Source organism: Artemia sp. Qi Xiang Cuo, chromosome 7 (assembly GCF_049724085.1).
Source record: "Artemia sp. Qi Xiang Cuo chromosome 7, ASM4972408v1, whole genome shotgun sequence".
NCBI classification, from domain to species: Eukaryota; Metazoa; Arthropoda; class Branchiopoda; order Anostraca; family Artemiidae; genus Artemia; species Artemia sp. Qi Xiang Cuo.
This window is the reverse complement of record NC_142800.1, coordinates 19356088-19375310: the sequence shown is the minus strand read 5'-3', so window position 1 is coordinate 19375310 and position 19223 is coordinate 19356088. Positions and strand designations below refer to the sequence as shown.

Sequence of the window (19223 nt, the reverse complement as noted above, 5' to 3'; positions counted from 1 at the left end):
AAAAACAACAAATTTGGGACTGTTTTAATTTTCTAATTCCAGTTTTAAAGAGCTCATTTCATTGTAATTTTTATTTAATTCATTTGCGTAGTTTGCTGCAGACGGCTCTTGAACATAGAGCCAAAATACTTTTAAGGTCTAAACAAATTTCACTGTCTTAGGTAAACACCCTGCTGTTTTACTTGCTGTTGTTTTTATCCTTTAGCAAAAAATACACAATTTCAAACATTTGCATATAAGAGCTTTAAACATCTACAATGAGGTTATCTGATCGGTTTGTGGTTAAAGAGGGAGGGAGATGCCTCAAAGGGTCCATTTTAATGACAAAACATCCCAACTCTCATTGAGCCTTCAGATAAATTAAATAAAAAAAATCAAGTTTTTTTTAACTGAAAGTAAGGAACGACATTAAAACTTAAAACGAACAGAAATTATTCCGTATATGATAGGGGCTGCTCCCACCTCAACGCCTCGCTCTTTACGCTAAAGTTTGACTCTGTCTCGCAACTTTATTTTTTAAAACAATAAAAAACTTTAGCGTAAAGAGCGAGGTATTGGAGAGGGGACAGCCCCTTTCATATACGGAATAATTTCTGTTCGTTTTAAGTTTTAATATCGCTCCTTACTTCCAGTTAAAAAAAAACTTGTTTTTTACTTACGTAACGAACTTCTATATCCGTATATTTTCATTACGTATATTAGGGGGTTCGCCCCCTAGTCAATACCTCGCTCTTTACGCTAAGTTCAAATTTTGTTCCAATTCTTTAAGAATGACTCCTTAATCACAAAGGCCGTTAAATTAGAATAAATAGCTCTTTTGAAAGTACTAAGATAAACTTTAGCGTAAAAACCGAGGTATTGACGACTGGGCGAACCCCCCAATATACGCAATAATTTCTGTTCGTTTTAAGTTTTAATGTTTCTCCTTATTCCAGTTGAAAAAAACTTGTTTTTTTTAATTTAATTTCTTATCGTTTTTTTTAAATAATACTGGGAAATCCGGCACTCCTTCATGGAAAATTCCTTTCCTCCATGAAAAATTTCTCCATGGAGACCCTCCCATGTAAACCCCCCCATCCCCCCCACCAAAAAATTTCCCCTGGAAATGTCTGTACACTTCGCAATAACCTATACTATAGGCCTATGTATACAATAAACAAAGTTCGAAACTTGTAGCCCTTCCCCTGGGGACTAAAGGGGATTAAGTCATCCTTAGAGAAATAGTTTTTAGATTTTTCGACTATGCTGAACAAAATGGCTACCTCAAAATTTTGATCAAGTGACTTTGGGAAAAAAATGAGGGTGGGAGGGGGCCTAGCTGCCCTCCAATTTTTTTGGTCACTTATAAAGGGCACTCGTTATTTATTTAATACAATGCGGTCTGGGTGGCCCCCCTTCCATAATTCTTCGTTGTAGTTTTCATAATTTTTTTGATATTTTCATCATATTTTGTTTTATTTCCTTAGCATTAACCAAACTTCACTTCTCGACAGAACTTGAGTGTGGTGGCTATAAGACACAAGTAGTGTTTTTTCTTGCTACCAGAAAAAAAAATATTCTAAAGACTAGAAATTAATTTCGTACTATACACTGAGATAGAAACATTTTCTAATATTTTAATTTTAATACAAGCAACTGGTTCTACACAACAGTCAAAAAATCTGGAGTGCGTTTTCCAATTTGCCGGCTCTGTTGTAAAATGAGCAATGTGTAGCACACCGCCTTTTTGTAGGCGTTCCACACCTGAACTGGTTGCCAGATTGCATTTTTTTACTTTTTTTTAATTAATATTCTCACCATTCTTTATGAAAGAAATTGATACTAATTTTGCAATTAAACATGTTAACAAAATCTATTTAACAATTGAAATTCCAAGAATGCCAAAATTCAGTAAACTAGAATAAATTATACTTCCTATATAATAGAAAATGTGAACAATCAGCAAATAAAATCATCCTTTTAATCAAAAATGACAATTCTAGGGGCGGCACTTTAGATCAAATGATTAAAAAGAGGAAAGGTCTTATAACAAGGTAAGTTTTAGCATAGACTTAAGTGCTAGTAATTCAGAAACTTTCCTTTCAAAAGTCGCCAAATTAGACCCAAACATCTTCATGTTGAATAGGAAGTTTGAATTCAAGGTGGAAATAAAAGATACAATCGCGATAAAATCTGGTACCTTTGACGACAGTAAACATCAGTCTAGGATCTCAAAAAAATTATTTGAAGGTGCTAAACCAAAGATTTTTTTGGAATTAGTGAACATTTTAGTCATCAATTCTACTTAAAAAGTTCATGCAATGAGAGATTAGGAGATGCTGAATCTCGCAAAACTCCCACCCATTCCTTCTGTCCATCCAAGAAACACACCCATGATTAGCGTTTACTTCCTGTATAATAATGAGACTAAATCACAATTCCTTTTAAAAGAATTATGCTAAGATGTTTAATTACCGAGAACCTACACGTTAATGGTGAGCAGCTGCTGAGATACCACCTCGCAGGAGGGCCCATTTCTAGGCCACTCAAGGCTTTTTGGGTACTCTATGGGAGAAGACATTAAAGATATGTAGGATACCTACGGGGTTCAGAATTACAGCCCAAAGTCGTTTGCTAAATAAAGCTTTAAGAAACAACAACTGGCAAGCAACGAGTATAAATAAAGGGCAATTCCCACTCTAGACATTGGGGAAGGTGGGGGGGGGGCAGTAACCCTACTCTTATTTGTGGCAGTTTCTGTTTGTTATAAGTTAGATTTCTTCAAGTGTAGTAATTCCTGTTCATTTTCAGCTTTAATATTTCTGTTTATCCAGAGCTATTCCTAGGGTTGGTGGCACCTGGGGAAAAATTAATTAGTCCCCCCCCCCGACTCAAATATAAGCAAAAAAGTGGAATTGAAGTGAAAAATTTGATCAAAATGGGCAATCCCCAGCCATGTCGTCCAGGGCTTTACATTGAAAACTTTTGATTTTAATTCGGTTATTTAAAAAGGACTGTAGCTGTACACAGAAGGGAGAATCCCCTGCCAAAAGATGGCCTGAAAGACCCCCAACTTTGCTAAAATTTCAAAAAAAATTTCTTCCTATATTTCAGACCCACCCACTGATAAACCCCCCTCCCCCAAAGCAACAAACAATGTCAGAGCACTGTAAATATGGTACGGGTTAAAATATGAGAAAAATAGATTTAAAGGTATTTTTTCAATTTCCACTGAGATGGGAGAAGGGTCAATATTAAACACAACATTTTCTGTGCAATGGCCATTGACGATTTCCCACGATCATTGACCATCTGTAAGACAGCCGCTTCCGTGCAGATGTTAGACCAACACTAGCATCAGAAGCCATAAATGTAGCTGTTCAAATTTCCCAATACACCAGGTAATTACACTGATGACAAGAGATTTTTGAATCCTAATAAACCCTGTAGATGTTGGCTCAGGCGCAGAACTAAAGAAAGGCCCTGTATGAGCTTAGCTCTTTTTTACTGCCCAGTTTGGTTAGTCTCTGACAATCCCTATTCACCCCACCCCCCATAAAGGTTGAATAGGTCTTTACCCCACTCCAAAAAGACACTACTACTCTAATTAATTTTAGTTAAGATCTTATATATCTGATGGCTAAAATTCCCCCATAGAATGCAAATTACTCCCAGACCCTAAAAGACACAACTAGAACCTTAGTTGTTACCTTGTTTACCAAATGCTGTTAAATTAATACAAAGAAAAGAGTCATGCTATTGAAGATTCACTGAGTATATATAATTTGGGCTATATATTTTCCATTAGAGGGGGGAGGGGTAAAAGTATAGTGATCTGCCTTTAGGAATGATACAAGTTAGCATTCTATAATATTTTTAAATAGTTTCCAGAAATGTATAGTTTTTTCTTCTAGAGAGTGGGAATGCTAAACTGACAGCAAAGATGGTTCTCTTGTTGTTTAAATACATTTCCTTTAGAAGAACAGTAAATCTGGGCTCTTAACAATAGGTCTACTTATTCATTAGATTCTTAGAAGCACATTGCTTTGTCTTACCAACACCCTGCCCCCCCCCCCAATGCAAGAACCTCCTATGTATATCCTACCTATATTTTACAATGGTATGATGTTTCTTCTGAATTATTTTAGACCTAGGGCAAATGCTGATCAATCAACAGGAAGAAAAGAGGCATTCTATTGTAAATTATAGCAGGAATGCAGGCCAAGTGATGGGCTAGGGTAATGCCCCTAGAACTTTGATAGCACCCAATATCAGACGATTTTTTTAATTGAAGTGTACCTATCTTTCATAGGCAGTGCAATCGTGCTGCCTAAGTACAGAACAATGTTGGCCGAATGTATTATTTTTTTTCCATACCAGGGCACTTTTAATCAAAGGAGTTGTTGTAAAGACTTCGAAAAGGATTCATTTGATTGGAAATTGGAGTGGCTAGTGCCCTTTTTAATAGTCGAAAGTGATTTGAAGGCAACTAGCACCTCTTCCATGCGCACCATTTCCCCAAACACATCAAATCAAAATTTTGAGATTGCCATTTTGTACAGCATAGTTGATTTCCAGATAGAAATTGTGTTTTTGAGGACACTCCCCCCACAACCCTCAGGACAAGGGTTTTAATTTATGCCCTGGGGCACATAAGAACAATGTTGGCACAAAACCCCTTTGCCTTCCCAAGGCCAGAACATAATTTGCACTTAACTGAAAAAAATACAAAATGAATAACAAATGAATGAAATACAAATGAATGTGCATAATCAGTTTAATATACATATACTGATATTTAGTAATCAAAATATTAATATTATTTGATTTATTAAAGTTATAAAAGTAAAATATTTATATTTTTTCAGTAAAGTGCAAATTATGTTTTGGCCTTGGGAAGGCATAGGGGTTTTGAGCCCAACTCATGTTAATTTCTGCTTGTTTTGAGTTTGACTTGGTTATTTATTGTAACTTCTGTTTGTTTTAGGTTTTATTTATTTATCAATGCTGCTTTGTGGTTGATTCACGCTTGGTAGATTATTTGATTTTATTTTTGCTCATTTTTGGTTTAATGGAGTTCTTTACTTTTCTTTGAAAATCTTATTTTGTGGAAAAAGTTTGTTTAATTAATCATAAAAATAGACAATTGGTTCCTATTCTTGGATACAATGTCAATAGTTTTATAAAAAGGCTAGCTGGGAGTGGTGGGTTGTGACTGGGCTAGGCCCAATTATGCTTGACTGACTAAAATTTATGACTCCAATATCATATATTAACATTGTGGACATGCCAATTATCTTTTGTGGGTATTCCTTCAAATAGATTTAATTGCAAAGAAATATTGTTGAAAAAATCAAGAAACAGAAAATACATGGAAAACATACAAGTTGGGCTAGCATATATATCTGCCCCTCACATTAGAGTTGGGGGGGGGGGGTAAAGTCAAGGAAGGCTCTTTTAGCAACAATACTATCAAGTATTTTATACTTTTTTATATTGTTTACATAATTTTATAGTGTTTTCTTCTGAGAGAGAGTAAGTCTGCACAATCACTGTCTTTAGTTTTGTACAAACCAATATCCTAGTACTAGCTATATATGGAATAATAGGGGAAACAAGGTTGCATTTGGGTAAATATGTACACATTCATAGTAAAAAAAAAAAATTAATACGTCACTCAATGCCTTTTTTATGCTCTTTCAAAATTCAATAATTGTATCTGGGCCAAGTTCCATTTGGAGCCCTTAAAGGGGCTAAAACAGCCCTTAGTAACACCACAGAAGTCTAAAAATGTGCTTCTATAAAAAAAAAAAACTATCTAGTTAGAAAAAATTGCCATTTGAAGCTGATTCACAAACAGTAATTATTATTTTCATTAGGGTTAATAGTAAAATGTTGTATTGAAAACAAATTTCTAGTTATTTTCAAAAATAGCCCAAAGCTCCTCTAAAAAAGTATCAAAGCAAAAGAAAAAGTACACTATCGTTGAAAACCCTATTGTACAAAACACTGATGGTACAACACCTATTGTGAAAATGCTATTGTACACTATTGTTGAAAACAGGAAACTTACAGCTCTCTCCCCCTCCCCTGAACAACAAGGAAAATCACATTGGTTCATGATCAGCACTGATGCATCCTCTTTTTCTCATTTGTTCTGGGTATTTTTTTCTCTCTCTGTTTGTTACTAGCAGTGCATTGAAAACTCAAAAGAGTTATTTAAGGCCTTTTTTAAAAGCCAATTTTTATATCTTATTAGTTCCATCCAACATGTTTCTTCTATTGGCTTTGATATTTTTCTTTACACAAACAACGGTTTTTAAGAGGCCTAACAGAATAAGAAGAAAACATGGTGAATATGTTTTGAATTTTTTTTTTTTTTTATTCAACTTAATCTTGACAAGTCAATGTTACAATTCACAATCAATGGATTTACAACAAAATATTAAATTTGAAACAAATGTCATAACTCATTTTTAAATCCAAAGAACTCAGAACAATATTACTATTTTCAAGGGTCCTAAAAGGGCTTAGAATTGAATTTGCGAGAAAAGCAATTATTATATTTACCTTAATTTACACTTTGGAGCAAAATAAGGTTGATGCTGGATCTATTCTGCTCTGTATCAATGGTGGTAAATTGGAACATCCCTGTGAAATGGGTCCAGTGATGTTGCATTATGATGAACGAACAGAAAACAACATCAGAAAACATGATGAATGATGAACGGAACAGAAAACAACATCACTCTCTATGCTGACGACTCCAAGCTGTTTGGGCCTGCAAACCAACAAAGTCTGCAGCATGACCTTCATAAAATCCAAACGTTGGCACAAGACTGGCTACTTGAATTCAACACATTGTAGTGCAGTGCCCTTCACTTTGGAAGCAACAACCCCCGTCACCAGTACAGCATGTCCGATCCCAATTCACTGGCTAGCTTAATACTAAAGACAAGTCCCGAAGAAAGAGATCTAGGAGTGCTGATAGATGAACAACTGAAGTTCCACGGCCACTGGCAACAAGCAGTTTCAAAAGCAAATTCGAGTCTTGGTCTCCTCAAACACACTATAACCAGCTGCTCCCGTACAGTCTTTCTAAGGCTATAGTTAGACCCGTTTTGGATTTTGGTACGTGTCTCACCTCCCCTTCCTATAAGAATGATACCAGTCTAATCAAGGGAGTTCAGAGGCGTGCCACGAAGTGCATAGCTGGCCTACAAGATCTCCCATACAACAAGAGACTGGAACGCATGCAGCTGCCAACACTTGTCTTCAGATGCTACTGTGGTGATATGATGCTGACCTACAAGTATAACGCACAACCATATAACCCCCTCTTTACCAAACATTCAAGTCAGCACCATACAAGAGGACACTCACATAAACTGTCAAAACGTTTTGTTAAAACACGAATGTGGCAACACTTCTTCTCCGAGCGTGTCGTCAACGACTGGAATAGCCTTCAAGCTGAAACGGCGACTGCACCTACGGCTGTGTCCTTCAAGTCCAGACTTGACATGGAATGGAATAACAAGCCATGGAAATATGAGTGGGACTGTCCGTCCCACTCAACTACTGACTGATGCCAACTTTATCATAATAAGTGTCTTGCTAGGAGGCTGATGCCGCTTGTCATGCCCAACCATCTCACATACTTGATCTGAAGTTGCTGTTGTGCGGTGGTGTCAGCTCTATACCACTGAGAATGGTCTTTACGGGCCATACCTACCTCATGGCCGCCGCTACCAAGTGGGCTTAAATTGCATCTCTCCAACAGACCTCTCCTATGGCGTGTCACTGGGCCCTAACACAGTGACGAATTTTTGCCATCATTTGACCCGGAGCACAACAGATCCAGTATGGACCTTAATTTGCTCCAAAGTGCGAATTAAGGAATTAAGGTATTAGTTGGCAGCTGAGAGGGATGGACTGTTGCCCTTAGATTTCTTCCATTCTTTGTCAAGTCTTGACTTAAAGGAGGCACTAGTGGGTGCAGTCATGGTTTTGTCTTGGAGGTCGTTCCAGTTGTTGGAAATACTCTTGGTAGAAAAGTTTTGGTGCATTCTGCTCTTCACTCCTTGCTTTGCTTGCTTCTGTGAATGTCCTCTAGTGTTGTGTTGACCTGTATGTTTCATGAGGAGGGCATTGTTTGGTTGACTATTATATTTGTAGGTCAACATCATATCACATCTGCAATGTCTGAAGACCAGTCTTGGTAGTTTTAGGTGCTCTAGTCTCTTATCATATTGCATATTTTGCAGACCTGTGATGCATTTGGTGGCATATCTTTGAACTCCTTCAGTTATTCTGGTGTCATGCTTGTAGGAGGGGGAGGTCAGACATGTTCCAAAGTCCAAGAACAGCCTAATGATAGCATTGTAAAGTCTCAGGAAGACAGTATGGCAGTGGCTGGTGATAGTGCATTTCAGCAGGTCTAGACTTGAATTAGCTTTTGACCCCACCTGTTGCCAATGCCTGTGGAATTTCATTTGCTCATCAACAAGTTCTCCCAAGTCTTGTTCTGCACAACTGGTTTGTAGCTGAATATCAAACTGCAACTTTTGATGATGCATGGTATACTGGTGATGAGGATTTTAGTTGCCAAATTGGAGGACTTGAATGTTAAAAATTTGAATTAAAAAATGAATGTTAAACTCAAGCAGCCATTCACTGGTCCACTTCTGGATTCTCTGGAGGTCTGATTGCAGGCTTTGTTGAACAACTGGTCCAAAATGCTTGGAGTCATCAGCAAAAAGCATGATGTTATTTGTGGCTTCCTTTGTCATATCATTTATGTAAATGAGGAAGAGGGTGTGGCCTAGGACAGTACCCTGAGGAACTCCACTGACAACATCACATTGTTTGGAGAATACTTTATTACCATTATTGGTGAAAAGATGGACTTCAGGATATTCATCACCCATTCTACTACATCATTTTGGATGCCAACTGCCAATAATTTAGCCCTAAGGTGTCTGTGGGGCACCTTGTCAAACACTTTGGCAAGGTCAAGCAAAATAAGGGCAACAGGTTATCCCCTCTCCAGATGGTTAGTGATGATATTGTAGGTTTCAAGTAAGTTGGTCTCAACTGACCTTCCTGGAAGGATTTGGAAAGAGTATAAAAAATGACATCTAGTTGTATGTTCACTTTATCTGTAAGTCAATAATATTAACAGCAAAATATTTACCCACTTTCTTCCTAGTCAAATTATATGAATATGTAGGCCTATATGGTTACCTGCATTTGTAAGTGAAACAATAGGCTAATTATATTTTGAAAGACCAAGAGCAAAAATGCCATGAGTAGTAGCTTATGTTCATCTTGTCTCTACATCAATTATGGATTATAGAATCATGATAGGCCTATATTTACCACCTACAAACCAGCAGACTTTTGTATAGCCTGTAGCTAGGCCTAGCCTATATCTAGCCACATTGGGAGGGTGCAGGAATTCAATTGCAACAGTAGCAATAAATATATTTAGAAAGAGGATAAATATTTTGCAGTTCCTATTTTTGACTATTTTTGAACAAACTAAACATAGGCTACCACTCAATGCTTTTTTATGCTATTTCCAAATATAGTAATCATTTTTGTTGCAAACAAATTTTACCCCCACCCCTATATATAGCCTAAAAATTCAGGGTATTTTGATGTGTGTTTGTGTTCTTTTTTTTCTCTATCTTTTTGTTACTTTAGAGATTACTCTGTCTATGTACCTTATTTTTTAAAGGCAATAAATGAATAATAATAGGGTAAATTTTATTTCTGTGGTAAATGAGAGGTAAGTTTAAAATTTACCCCCCCCTCCTAATGTGCAAATGTATATATATATATATATATATATATATATATATATATATATATATATATATATATATATATATATATATATATATATATATATATATATATATATATATATATATATATATATATATATATATATATATATATATATATATATATATATATATATATATTAGGGTGGTCCTTATTTTTCAAGGTAGGATTTCTCCAGCAGGCACCCCCTAATCTTGTTTCTATTGTAAAAATACCACAGAATCCCAAAAAAGAGCCAAATATATTGACATTAAGAGGTCTCTACCAGAGGTTAAAGTTTTTGGTTACTGCTTGCTCATTGCTCATTGCTCAATGCTGCATGTCTTGCACAGTTTTCAACAGTCAACCCTACACTATAGTACAAAATGGTAGCTTTCTGAACTGCTGGACTTATTTACTTATTTATCTGCAGGCTCCCCACAATGCATTTCAACACAGGACACCATTTTTGTTGTATGCAATGTGAGGGAAGATGCAAATTTCAGGTTTTTTTTTTAGTTTTATGAACTGCAATATGTTAACTATGCTTCACACTGACACAGGTAACTTTATTAACCGATATTTGGCTGCAGATACACTGACACTGACACAGCAATGAGTGACGGCATAGACTGCATGGTTTGTATAAGTGACAGTACTGATGCAATATTAAAACCAACTATAAGAAGTGAAACAGACATATGACTCATCAAGCAATTATCAGACACTCTGATTTCAACAAAACTACCGTCGAAGAAGGAGGTCATGGCGCTATTCTATCACTACAAGCAAGTAACAAACAAGACAGTCTGTGAAGCAGCACATTCCACAGTCAATGACGTTCTTGCAGTTTGGGCAAAGGCACACATTCCGACGAGGCTCAAGAAACATGTGGTAAACAAAATTCAGTGTCTCTTTAAGGAGTATGACAACCTGAAGAGAAATAAAGAAAACAAAGCTAAGCGTTCTGAGACACTGAAAAAGAAGGAAGAAGATTGGAAAGTGGGCCTTGACATTTTGTTTGACATTGCCCACGCCAATGCAATGGAGATGATACGTATTCAAGAAGACCGTGAGTTTCTGTTAGCGCAGCGGGAACCAGGACGCCGGGGAAAGATGGGCAGTGTCGACAAGGTTTTAGAAATAAAAAGAGCATCATCTCAGAAAAGGAAAGAGTACCATGACATAAAAATTGAGAAGGAGAGGCAAGAGAAAAGAAAGTGACACTGGAATCATCATCTGACAGTGACACTGACAGCAAAAAAGGTCAAGAAATTAAAGACCCTGAAACAGAAGATATAAAACCATCAACCTCAGCAAAACGTCAAAAAAGAGGCAAACATCAAGAGCAGAGCACCCTCTGAAGAGGATAACAGTGGACCCGTTGACACTCGGGGAGAAGAAGTAAGAAAACTTTGTCACGCAGAATACCAACAGATTCTTCAGCATTACTGGACTGCCTTCATCATTCCTAACTAAGAACATTGATCTTTGGTCAGTTGACGAAGACTACCAGACAGTTAAAAATATAGTGCACAGCATGAGGGTAACTAATGACAGTGCTGAACGTGGTGTTGCACTGATGGATGACTATAACAAACTGCACACAACATCTGAAGAACAGAAACAGTTCCTGTTGCTAGTTGTTAAGGAGTACCGAAATCATTACAGTAATTGAACCAAAAAGACACTGATGAACCAGTCTGAAGCCCATATGTGAACTGTGTAGTTTGACAATTGAAGTGACAGGACGCTATTACTATTGATGGACACTATTACCAATCACTTATTTTCTGTTTTGTGTACTGCAACTCAACAGTGATGTTTGATATTATTTAATTCAATGGCATTACTGCGCAGTTTTTTTTTTTCAAAGCTTGCTTACACATTTCTAATAGCTTTGGTAGGCACCCCTGAAATTGAAAATAATGCTAAAATGTTTGTTTATTATTCAATTATAATCAGAATGGAATCATTTCAGACCGTGCCCCATAAAAAAAGAGTAAAAAAAAATTTTCCATCTCTTAAGGACCACCCTAATATATATATATAGTATAAGTTTATATGAGTTATCATATATATGTATAAGTTTATGTATAAGCATAGTATGTATAAGCATATATATGTATAAGTTTAAACTTACCTCTCATTTACAACAGAAATAAAATTTACCAACACCCCCACCCCCCTAATGTGCAAATATATACCTTGAATTGGTATATATAGGCTAGGGATGGGGGTAAAATTTTGAAAGACCAAGAGCAAAAATGCCATGAGTAGTAGCTTATGTTCATCTTGTCTCTACATCAATTATGGATTATAGAATCATGATAGGCCTATATTTACCACCTACAAACCAGCAGACTTTTGTATAGCCTGTAGCAAAAATTCTACTTTAGCTACTTTTGGCTATCTTGGAAAGGAGTTTGGTTAGGAAAATGAAACTTTCAGGGATAGATCTACAGGTTAAAGTATGTCCCGGGAAGGTATTTTGAAGTACCTACCACCACTTCTTCTCCCTCCAGAGGGCCCTGACCTTTGATGACCTTTAAAAATTTTAGTGTAATAAAAGTGGAACCTTGCAATATAGATCTTCTGCTTAAATAAAGTACAAGAAGATTGTTTTCAGCTTCACAACTTTGCTCAATCCTGATTTATAGAATTTTAAAGATATGGAAATACATTTCCTAAATTTTGAAAATTAACATTGATATGGCTTAAAATACTACTCAAATAACAGGAATTGCATTTTCAGAACTAAAGCCAGAGAAAAAGAATCTTATAACTGAAAATTAAGGTGAAATGTTGTTTTGCCAAAATTTCAATAGGTATAGACCTGTCATGTTGGCAAATTTCAGGATCCTCTAGAGGGAGAAGGAGAAGAGATAAGTACTTCAAAATACCTTCCCATGATATATTTTAGCCTGTAGACCCATCCCTGAAAGTTTCATTTTCCTAACCTCACCCCTTTCCAAGATAGGTAAAAGTAACTAAAGTAGAATTTTACCTTTATTTCTGACAAAAATAATTATTATATTTGGAAAGAGCATAAAAAACATCAGTGGCACATCCAGGATTTTTTTGGGGGGAGGGGGGGGGGCAAAACAGCTTGATCTGATAAAATTGCATTAGGAGCAAGTTTAATTAATGTAAACTTGCAGTAATTAAGTAAATTGCACTACTTCAGACTATGTTGGGGGGCACATGCCCCCCTCACCCCTCCCCTGGATCTGCCACTGAAAGGCATAGGCTATAGCCTAGTGGTATGTTTACTTTATTTGTAAGTCAATAATATGAACTCAAAAAATTTTACCAAGTTTATTTCTAATGCAAATGAGAGGTAAGTTTAAACTTTACCCCACTTCCCCTAATGTGCAAATAGCCTATATACCCTGAATTGGTATATATATGGGTGGTTGTAAAATGAGCATAAAAAGGCATTGAATGGTTTGTTCCCTTTATTTTTAAGTCAATAATGTGAACTGCAGAAAATCTACTGACAAAAATGATTGTTAGGCCTATAGCCTATTGGAAAAACCATAAAAAAGGCATAAAGTAGTATGTTTACTTTATTTGTAAGTCGACTGTCGAAAATTTACCTTCCTTTTTTTCTCCCTATCTAATTCCCACCCTTACCTGCAATGTAGGCTATTTTAGCCTAGGCTACCATTAACCACTTCATGCTTACCTCAATATAACAAAATCCAGGATTGAAGGAGAGTATTAGGAACAATACTAAACTTTCAAACATCTTTATATGCAACATTTTCTACAAGTTTCACTCTTACAACTACAGAGTTTGAAAGAAATCTTAGTCCAAAAATCTTTGTTCCAATATTTCCATGGAAACGAATTGTTGCTGATGTCCTGATACTTTAAAATTTTTAGCGTCTTTTATGCCATCTTAGTAAACTTACTTAAAAATTTCCTAGGTAGCATTCAAATAAGTACAAAACCATACGTTTATTTTTTGAGTAACTACTAAATTAAATAAAAACTTAGTTCCAATGGGCCGAATTATAAATTAAAATGGTTGCCATATATTTTTTTTGAACACTTTAAAATAATCGCTATTCAAATTCTCTTATACATAGTACACAAACTGAGATGTCATCTTCTTCCCTTTAAGTTTTACATTAATTTTATCATAAGAAACCAGTTTGGAATATACAAGCAGTTAAGTACCAGCACTGGACGACAAGAATAGTTAGTTCTCAAAGTAAACTTAAAATTCTAGAGAAAGCTTTGGAAACAAACATCATGGGGTGACATAAAAAGCAAATGCTGTGGTAAAAACCCCTGTCGTGTATAAACCGTTATAAAGAGATACATCTATATGGGAAATAAAAAGAGTGCTTTCAGTTTCAAGAGGCACTACCAAAGCTTTTACCCTCTCCCACATAAGAATTTTACTAGGACTGTAGAGCACCTTAAAGTATTCACTTTTCGCATAATGGAATATTATTAACTCAATAGGACGAGCCTCTTCTCCAGTCAAAAAACTAAATTTTGCGCCTATGATATAGAGTCCAAAAAATTCCAACGGAGGCCAAACTGTTGAAGTTTCTGATTTCAGCTTTACTTGTGGTCAAGATTTTTTGTTTTTAACATGGATCACTCTTTCGCTGTTTACTATTTGTGGCATTTTGGGGGACAAGGAGGGGGGCACTCCCCCCTCAATATTTTGGAGAATTTTTTTTATATAACACATTCCCCTTGACTCTCCGGATGGAGACCCTCCTGCCACCCAAATAAAAATGCTGGAGCTAAGCCCCTACTGTTTACAATGCATTAAAATCTCCTCTGAGTCTTAAAATGATATGTATTTGACTCCATTAAAAAAAGACGCTGGAACAACAAAATAAACAAGCATTAAGAAAATTAAAATAACGCGGCAAAGCAATTAAAACAAACTTGTTATTTATAGTAGCTGGACATTGATAAACTTATTCCTTGTAATTGTGTATTGCCTATGCAAAAAGGTTAAGCAAGAAGTTGAATTACGAACTACTTTGATTCAACAAAATTAACCTACATTTTAAAAGTAAGAAGATTAAACTTAAAATTTTGCGTCGTTGGGCTTGCAAAAGTTTTAATGTGGGGATTAACAACAAGTTTATTTACCCACTCCTTTGCATAGGGTTTAAGCTGATTTGACCTGACTTGACTTGGTCAAGCCTGACCTGACTTAACCTGACTGACTTGACATGAATTAGTATGATGATCTATTCAGTGCTCGTTTATACTATTTTGAAACCTGAGGGGATAGTTGTCAATATTTTTCATGTTAGTGGTGTTTTTTATTAGTGTGCAATTTTTTAGTTTTTTTTGTTATCACAGCTGATATATCAAAGCATAAGATTAAAAAAATGAAAATTTGGTAGTCGATGGGCCTTCTAAAGACAAGCTAAAACTAGTTTTCTTTTTATGAAGATTGTGCTGCCAATTAACAGTTTCGACATACGATTACAGTAAGTTTTAGTCTGTCCGACAATCAGCTTAATTTTACTACTTTAAAAGGACACTTCTTTTGGCTCTATTTTTCTTTATGATTCGATTTCATTCAAAACTAGATAAAAATGATCACCGAATAAAAATTTCTAAATGCCATTTTGTATATTTTAAAGTAATCTGTTTAATTTTCTGCATAAAAGATCGAACTGAACTGAAAACAATTTATATTTTGGACAGATGTATTTTTTGCACAACCATCAAACCAGAACCAGTAGTGATTTTAGGCCTCATAATTTGGGGGGTAAGGTATACCATAGGAGTGAAAAATTATAAAATTTAAAAGGTACTTAATGGCCGATGTAAAAAAACTGGACGACAGCTGTTCCCAGTTTTATTAGCACGGGAGGTAAGCACGTAAAACTGATTAGAGCAATTTCAGACCTTTTTTTTATAGTAAAACTGAAGCCAAATCTTACGGTGTTCATTTTGAAGAATATCAAAAGTTCCACTGATCCCTTGCAACGTACGACTTAGGTTCAGGATGTCATCCAAGTAATACACTAAGGACAGATTGATAGACTTCAATATCAAGGAAGACGGGTATTGGTGATAAGCCTCCAGGAAATAGTTGTTGAAAAATCAGGTGAGGAAACTGCACCTTGTAGGGCACCTTTTAAAAGAGGTATAAGCTTCTTATGAGGAATGGGAAGCATATTTTTTTATCTAACGGTAGCTTCAGGTGGATGAACGACCGCGAATGCATATCTCTCAGCGTGAAAATGATATCTGGATTCGAGCCACGCTTCTCAATTTCAAGAAGCATTGCAGAGTGTATGTGTTGATTAAATACACGTCTAACATCGTTGTCAGCAAGAACTAAACTTTCGCCCATTGGTTTTGCGTCAACAAGTGTGTTTCCCGTTATAATAAATCGTCAGCCCAGCCTTCTCCTTGTAGGTTGCAACAGTGATGGGTTGAAAAGAGGTGCACTGAGGATCAGCTTTTCCCTTCTTAAGGATCAGAGTTTTGCCTTTAATACAATATGCCGAAGGCAGAGTGGGCTGCATGAATACCATCTGCATCAAAAGTATGAGAGTCAGGTGTTGAATCAAAGAGGACTGCCATTCTTTAAATGCATTGCTCCATCAACGCTACTAAAGGCATTTCATTTTAACTTTTTGATTGCTTTTCTGATTGCTTAAGTTGACACAGCATGATGCGTCTTCGGAGAAAAGGCTAAGAAAGTATCCAATTTGCTGTCATAAAGGTTTTGAAGAAGAAGACCCGGGTTCAAAACGAGCCCACTACTCCTCGTCACGGATATCAGAAGGATATAGTAAGGGGATGTAATTACGGGTTTGAGAAATAATCTTGAAGAGTAGGGTACGGCCATGCTTAGCCCTGGCAGAATTTTTATCGACAAGCATCTTCCAATGAAGGCAAGAGCCTTCGTGATTTTTTATTTTTTTTCTAAGGTTCAGATCATTCCAATACCGAACAGGGATTTATCGTAATCTTTAGACAGACTAAACCAAATTTTGATTGTCTCCATGACGAGACTAGATAAGTGTTTGACGACCACCCCTAAGTTTCCCATTGCATCTAAACCTGTCATAACCGATTTCAGTTTGCTGAGACTTCTTTTGGCAGTGGCAGGGGGAAAGGGTTATTTTGCTGGGCCATAGGCCTACTTTTTGCTTCTAATTATTCCGTTTGAAAATTACCACGTAACTCTTCTTCAAACAGCGTGCATTATATCTACGTTTCTGGTAAAACAATCGGCAGTGAGAGGGAAAAGGGAGTGTAGGAGGGGCCAAGAACCTAATTTGTGTCTCGAATCATACAGAATGAAAATCATCCTAATTTTTCAATTTTAAGAATGGTGCTACCTGCCAACCTTTCCGCAAAAAAAAAAAACTGTTGCTGCAGGGGTATTCAGTACGGCTTGGACTTAGCTTAAGATTACAGTAAGTCAGTAATTTGGTCATTTTTTAACCAAATCAGGATTCGGTTTGTGTTGATCAGGATCAGGAATTAGCTTGTTCTATGCCAAAGCCCTGCTTAGCTCGTTTTTTTATCGAATCAGGATTTATATCGTTTTTGGACTGAGCTTGTCTTACACATTGTACTCAGATTGTTTCTGTGCTTAGTCATTAGCAAATTTTTCTGGAAGTTTGGTTCGGAGTCAGGGCTTGTTTTGTCGCACACCAACGATGTCTAAATTCATACTACAAAATTCTACCATTGGGACTTGGCTCATTTTTGCATCGAGTCAGTTCCCAGCTTGGTTTCCACAGCCAACTTTTTGTCCTCCGATTACACAGATTGGAAATCTTTGCATAATTCCGGTTTAAAGAAGATGCAACATCCCTATCTTTTTGTTAAAAGTTGGAAATGAGGAAGGGGTATTGAATAGGTAGCGGGTCTGTTTTGTATTCTCAATCATTTAGATTCAAATCCCTTGCACGATTTATATTTTTAAAAAGTTACAACTAGGTAGCTTTTTTTGCTAAAATATCCCTGTGATAAATGAGCTATTTGCATAAGTATTAGCCCTCACTCCTGGGGGTGAACTGGTTTTGGCTGCTTGCTTGGCTACGTTATATTATCCCTGCTGGACAATATTTTTCACCCTGATTGGGGGAAATCCACTGTGGTAACACCACGGATTGATCCTCTGCTTGGTAATACGCAGTAACTGAAACATCAATTCGACACCTATGTGCCATCAATGACTCTGGAAAATATTTATCCTTATCCTTTGAAGGAAATGGCTATCTCGAAATAGTAATATGATCCTATGAGGAGGTACATAGAATCCAGGTGCAGAAGGGACACGGGACAGGAGCTTTTCAGCCATGTTTATGCAAGCATTCTATTCCAAGTAGGGTTGTATATTTTACATATTTAAAAAAGTTTCGAGGTTTTTTCTGCGTTTTAGGTTTTAAAGGAAATTTAAGGGGGAGCGGAATAGGAAAATTCCCGGCTATCTCTTCCATGTTAAATATTTTTAGCTTGTCTGGCGACAACAGACGCATAAAGGCACCAGTTTTGGTTCCTATCTGTTCCCCTGATCTAGCAACATAATCTGAGTTTTCTAATTTTTATTTTGTTTTTCTGGGCTTTCTAAATTAGGCTTTTTCGTGCAAATGCCATTTCAACTTGTCTAAAAGAACAGTACATACAAGTTTAATAAAATTAACACGGACTTGTAGAGGATTTTGAAAGGAACAACTTGACTTTTAATTTTTTTTTTTCCTAATTAATTCAAAACAGACATTTCCATAAGTTTATTTGTTTCTACTAAAAGTTGTTACCATCAGTTTTATATTAGAAACTCCTGAACTGTTGCATATTTAGTTTCAATAGGCGGGCATAAATACCACTCTTCAGGTGATAAACAGTCAGGGTTTCAACTTGTATCGGCTGGCATGATAAGTGAATGTTTCAACATATTATGCAAAATAGAAATGCTCCGTCAAATTAGGTTGCAGTCCAAGATTTTGTAAGAAGAGAAAGGCAATTAAAGAAGAACCTGGCCTAGTTATTTCACAAAAGTGCTCTGTGAAATACAAGGGCGCCGGCAGAAAATTTTCCAGGGGGGGGGGGGGGGGCAAACGCCAAAATATCAGAGGTGGTTGGGTGACAGGGAATATATTTCAGGAATTTTTTTTTCGTAGGAATAAGTTTATTTTCAAATACCTTTAGAAAGAACTCTCAAATAAAAAGAGCAACTAAATTGCCTGCAAAATGAAACAAAATACAGTAAATTTTGAACCGCAAGGATTCCTGGCAAAAGGATCTTGTTTAATCAATAATGTATTTAATTATTATGTATTTAATTTAAAAAAAAATCAAACTCAAACCAAAATTACAGAAAGATTTATTGCTTCCGTAGATTATAACAGATGTAGACTTGCCTTTATACAATTTCCTACGCCTTAGAATAGTTTACACAAGGA

At 36.2% G+C, this 19223-nt stretch overlaps 1 protein-coding gene across 1 annotated transcript in view; it reads right to left on the bottom strand.

The window, feature by feature from the left end:
* Appl (amyloid-beta-like protein) overlaps window positions 1-13653 on the bottom strand; it is a 167535-nt gene extending 153882 nt beyond the window's left edge. Inside the window, exon 1 of the mRNA XM_089092083.1 lies at window positions 13496-13653. Within this exon, the coding sequence (XP_088948209.1) occupies window positions 13496-13573 (78 nt within the window). The 5' untranslated portion in view covers window positions 13574-13653. The remainder of the gene's footprint in view (window positions 1-13495) is intronic.
* Window positions 13654-19223: the final 5570 nt, after the last annotated feature.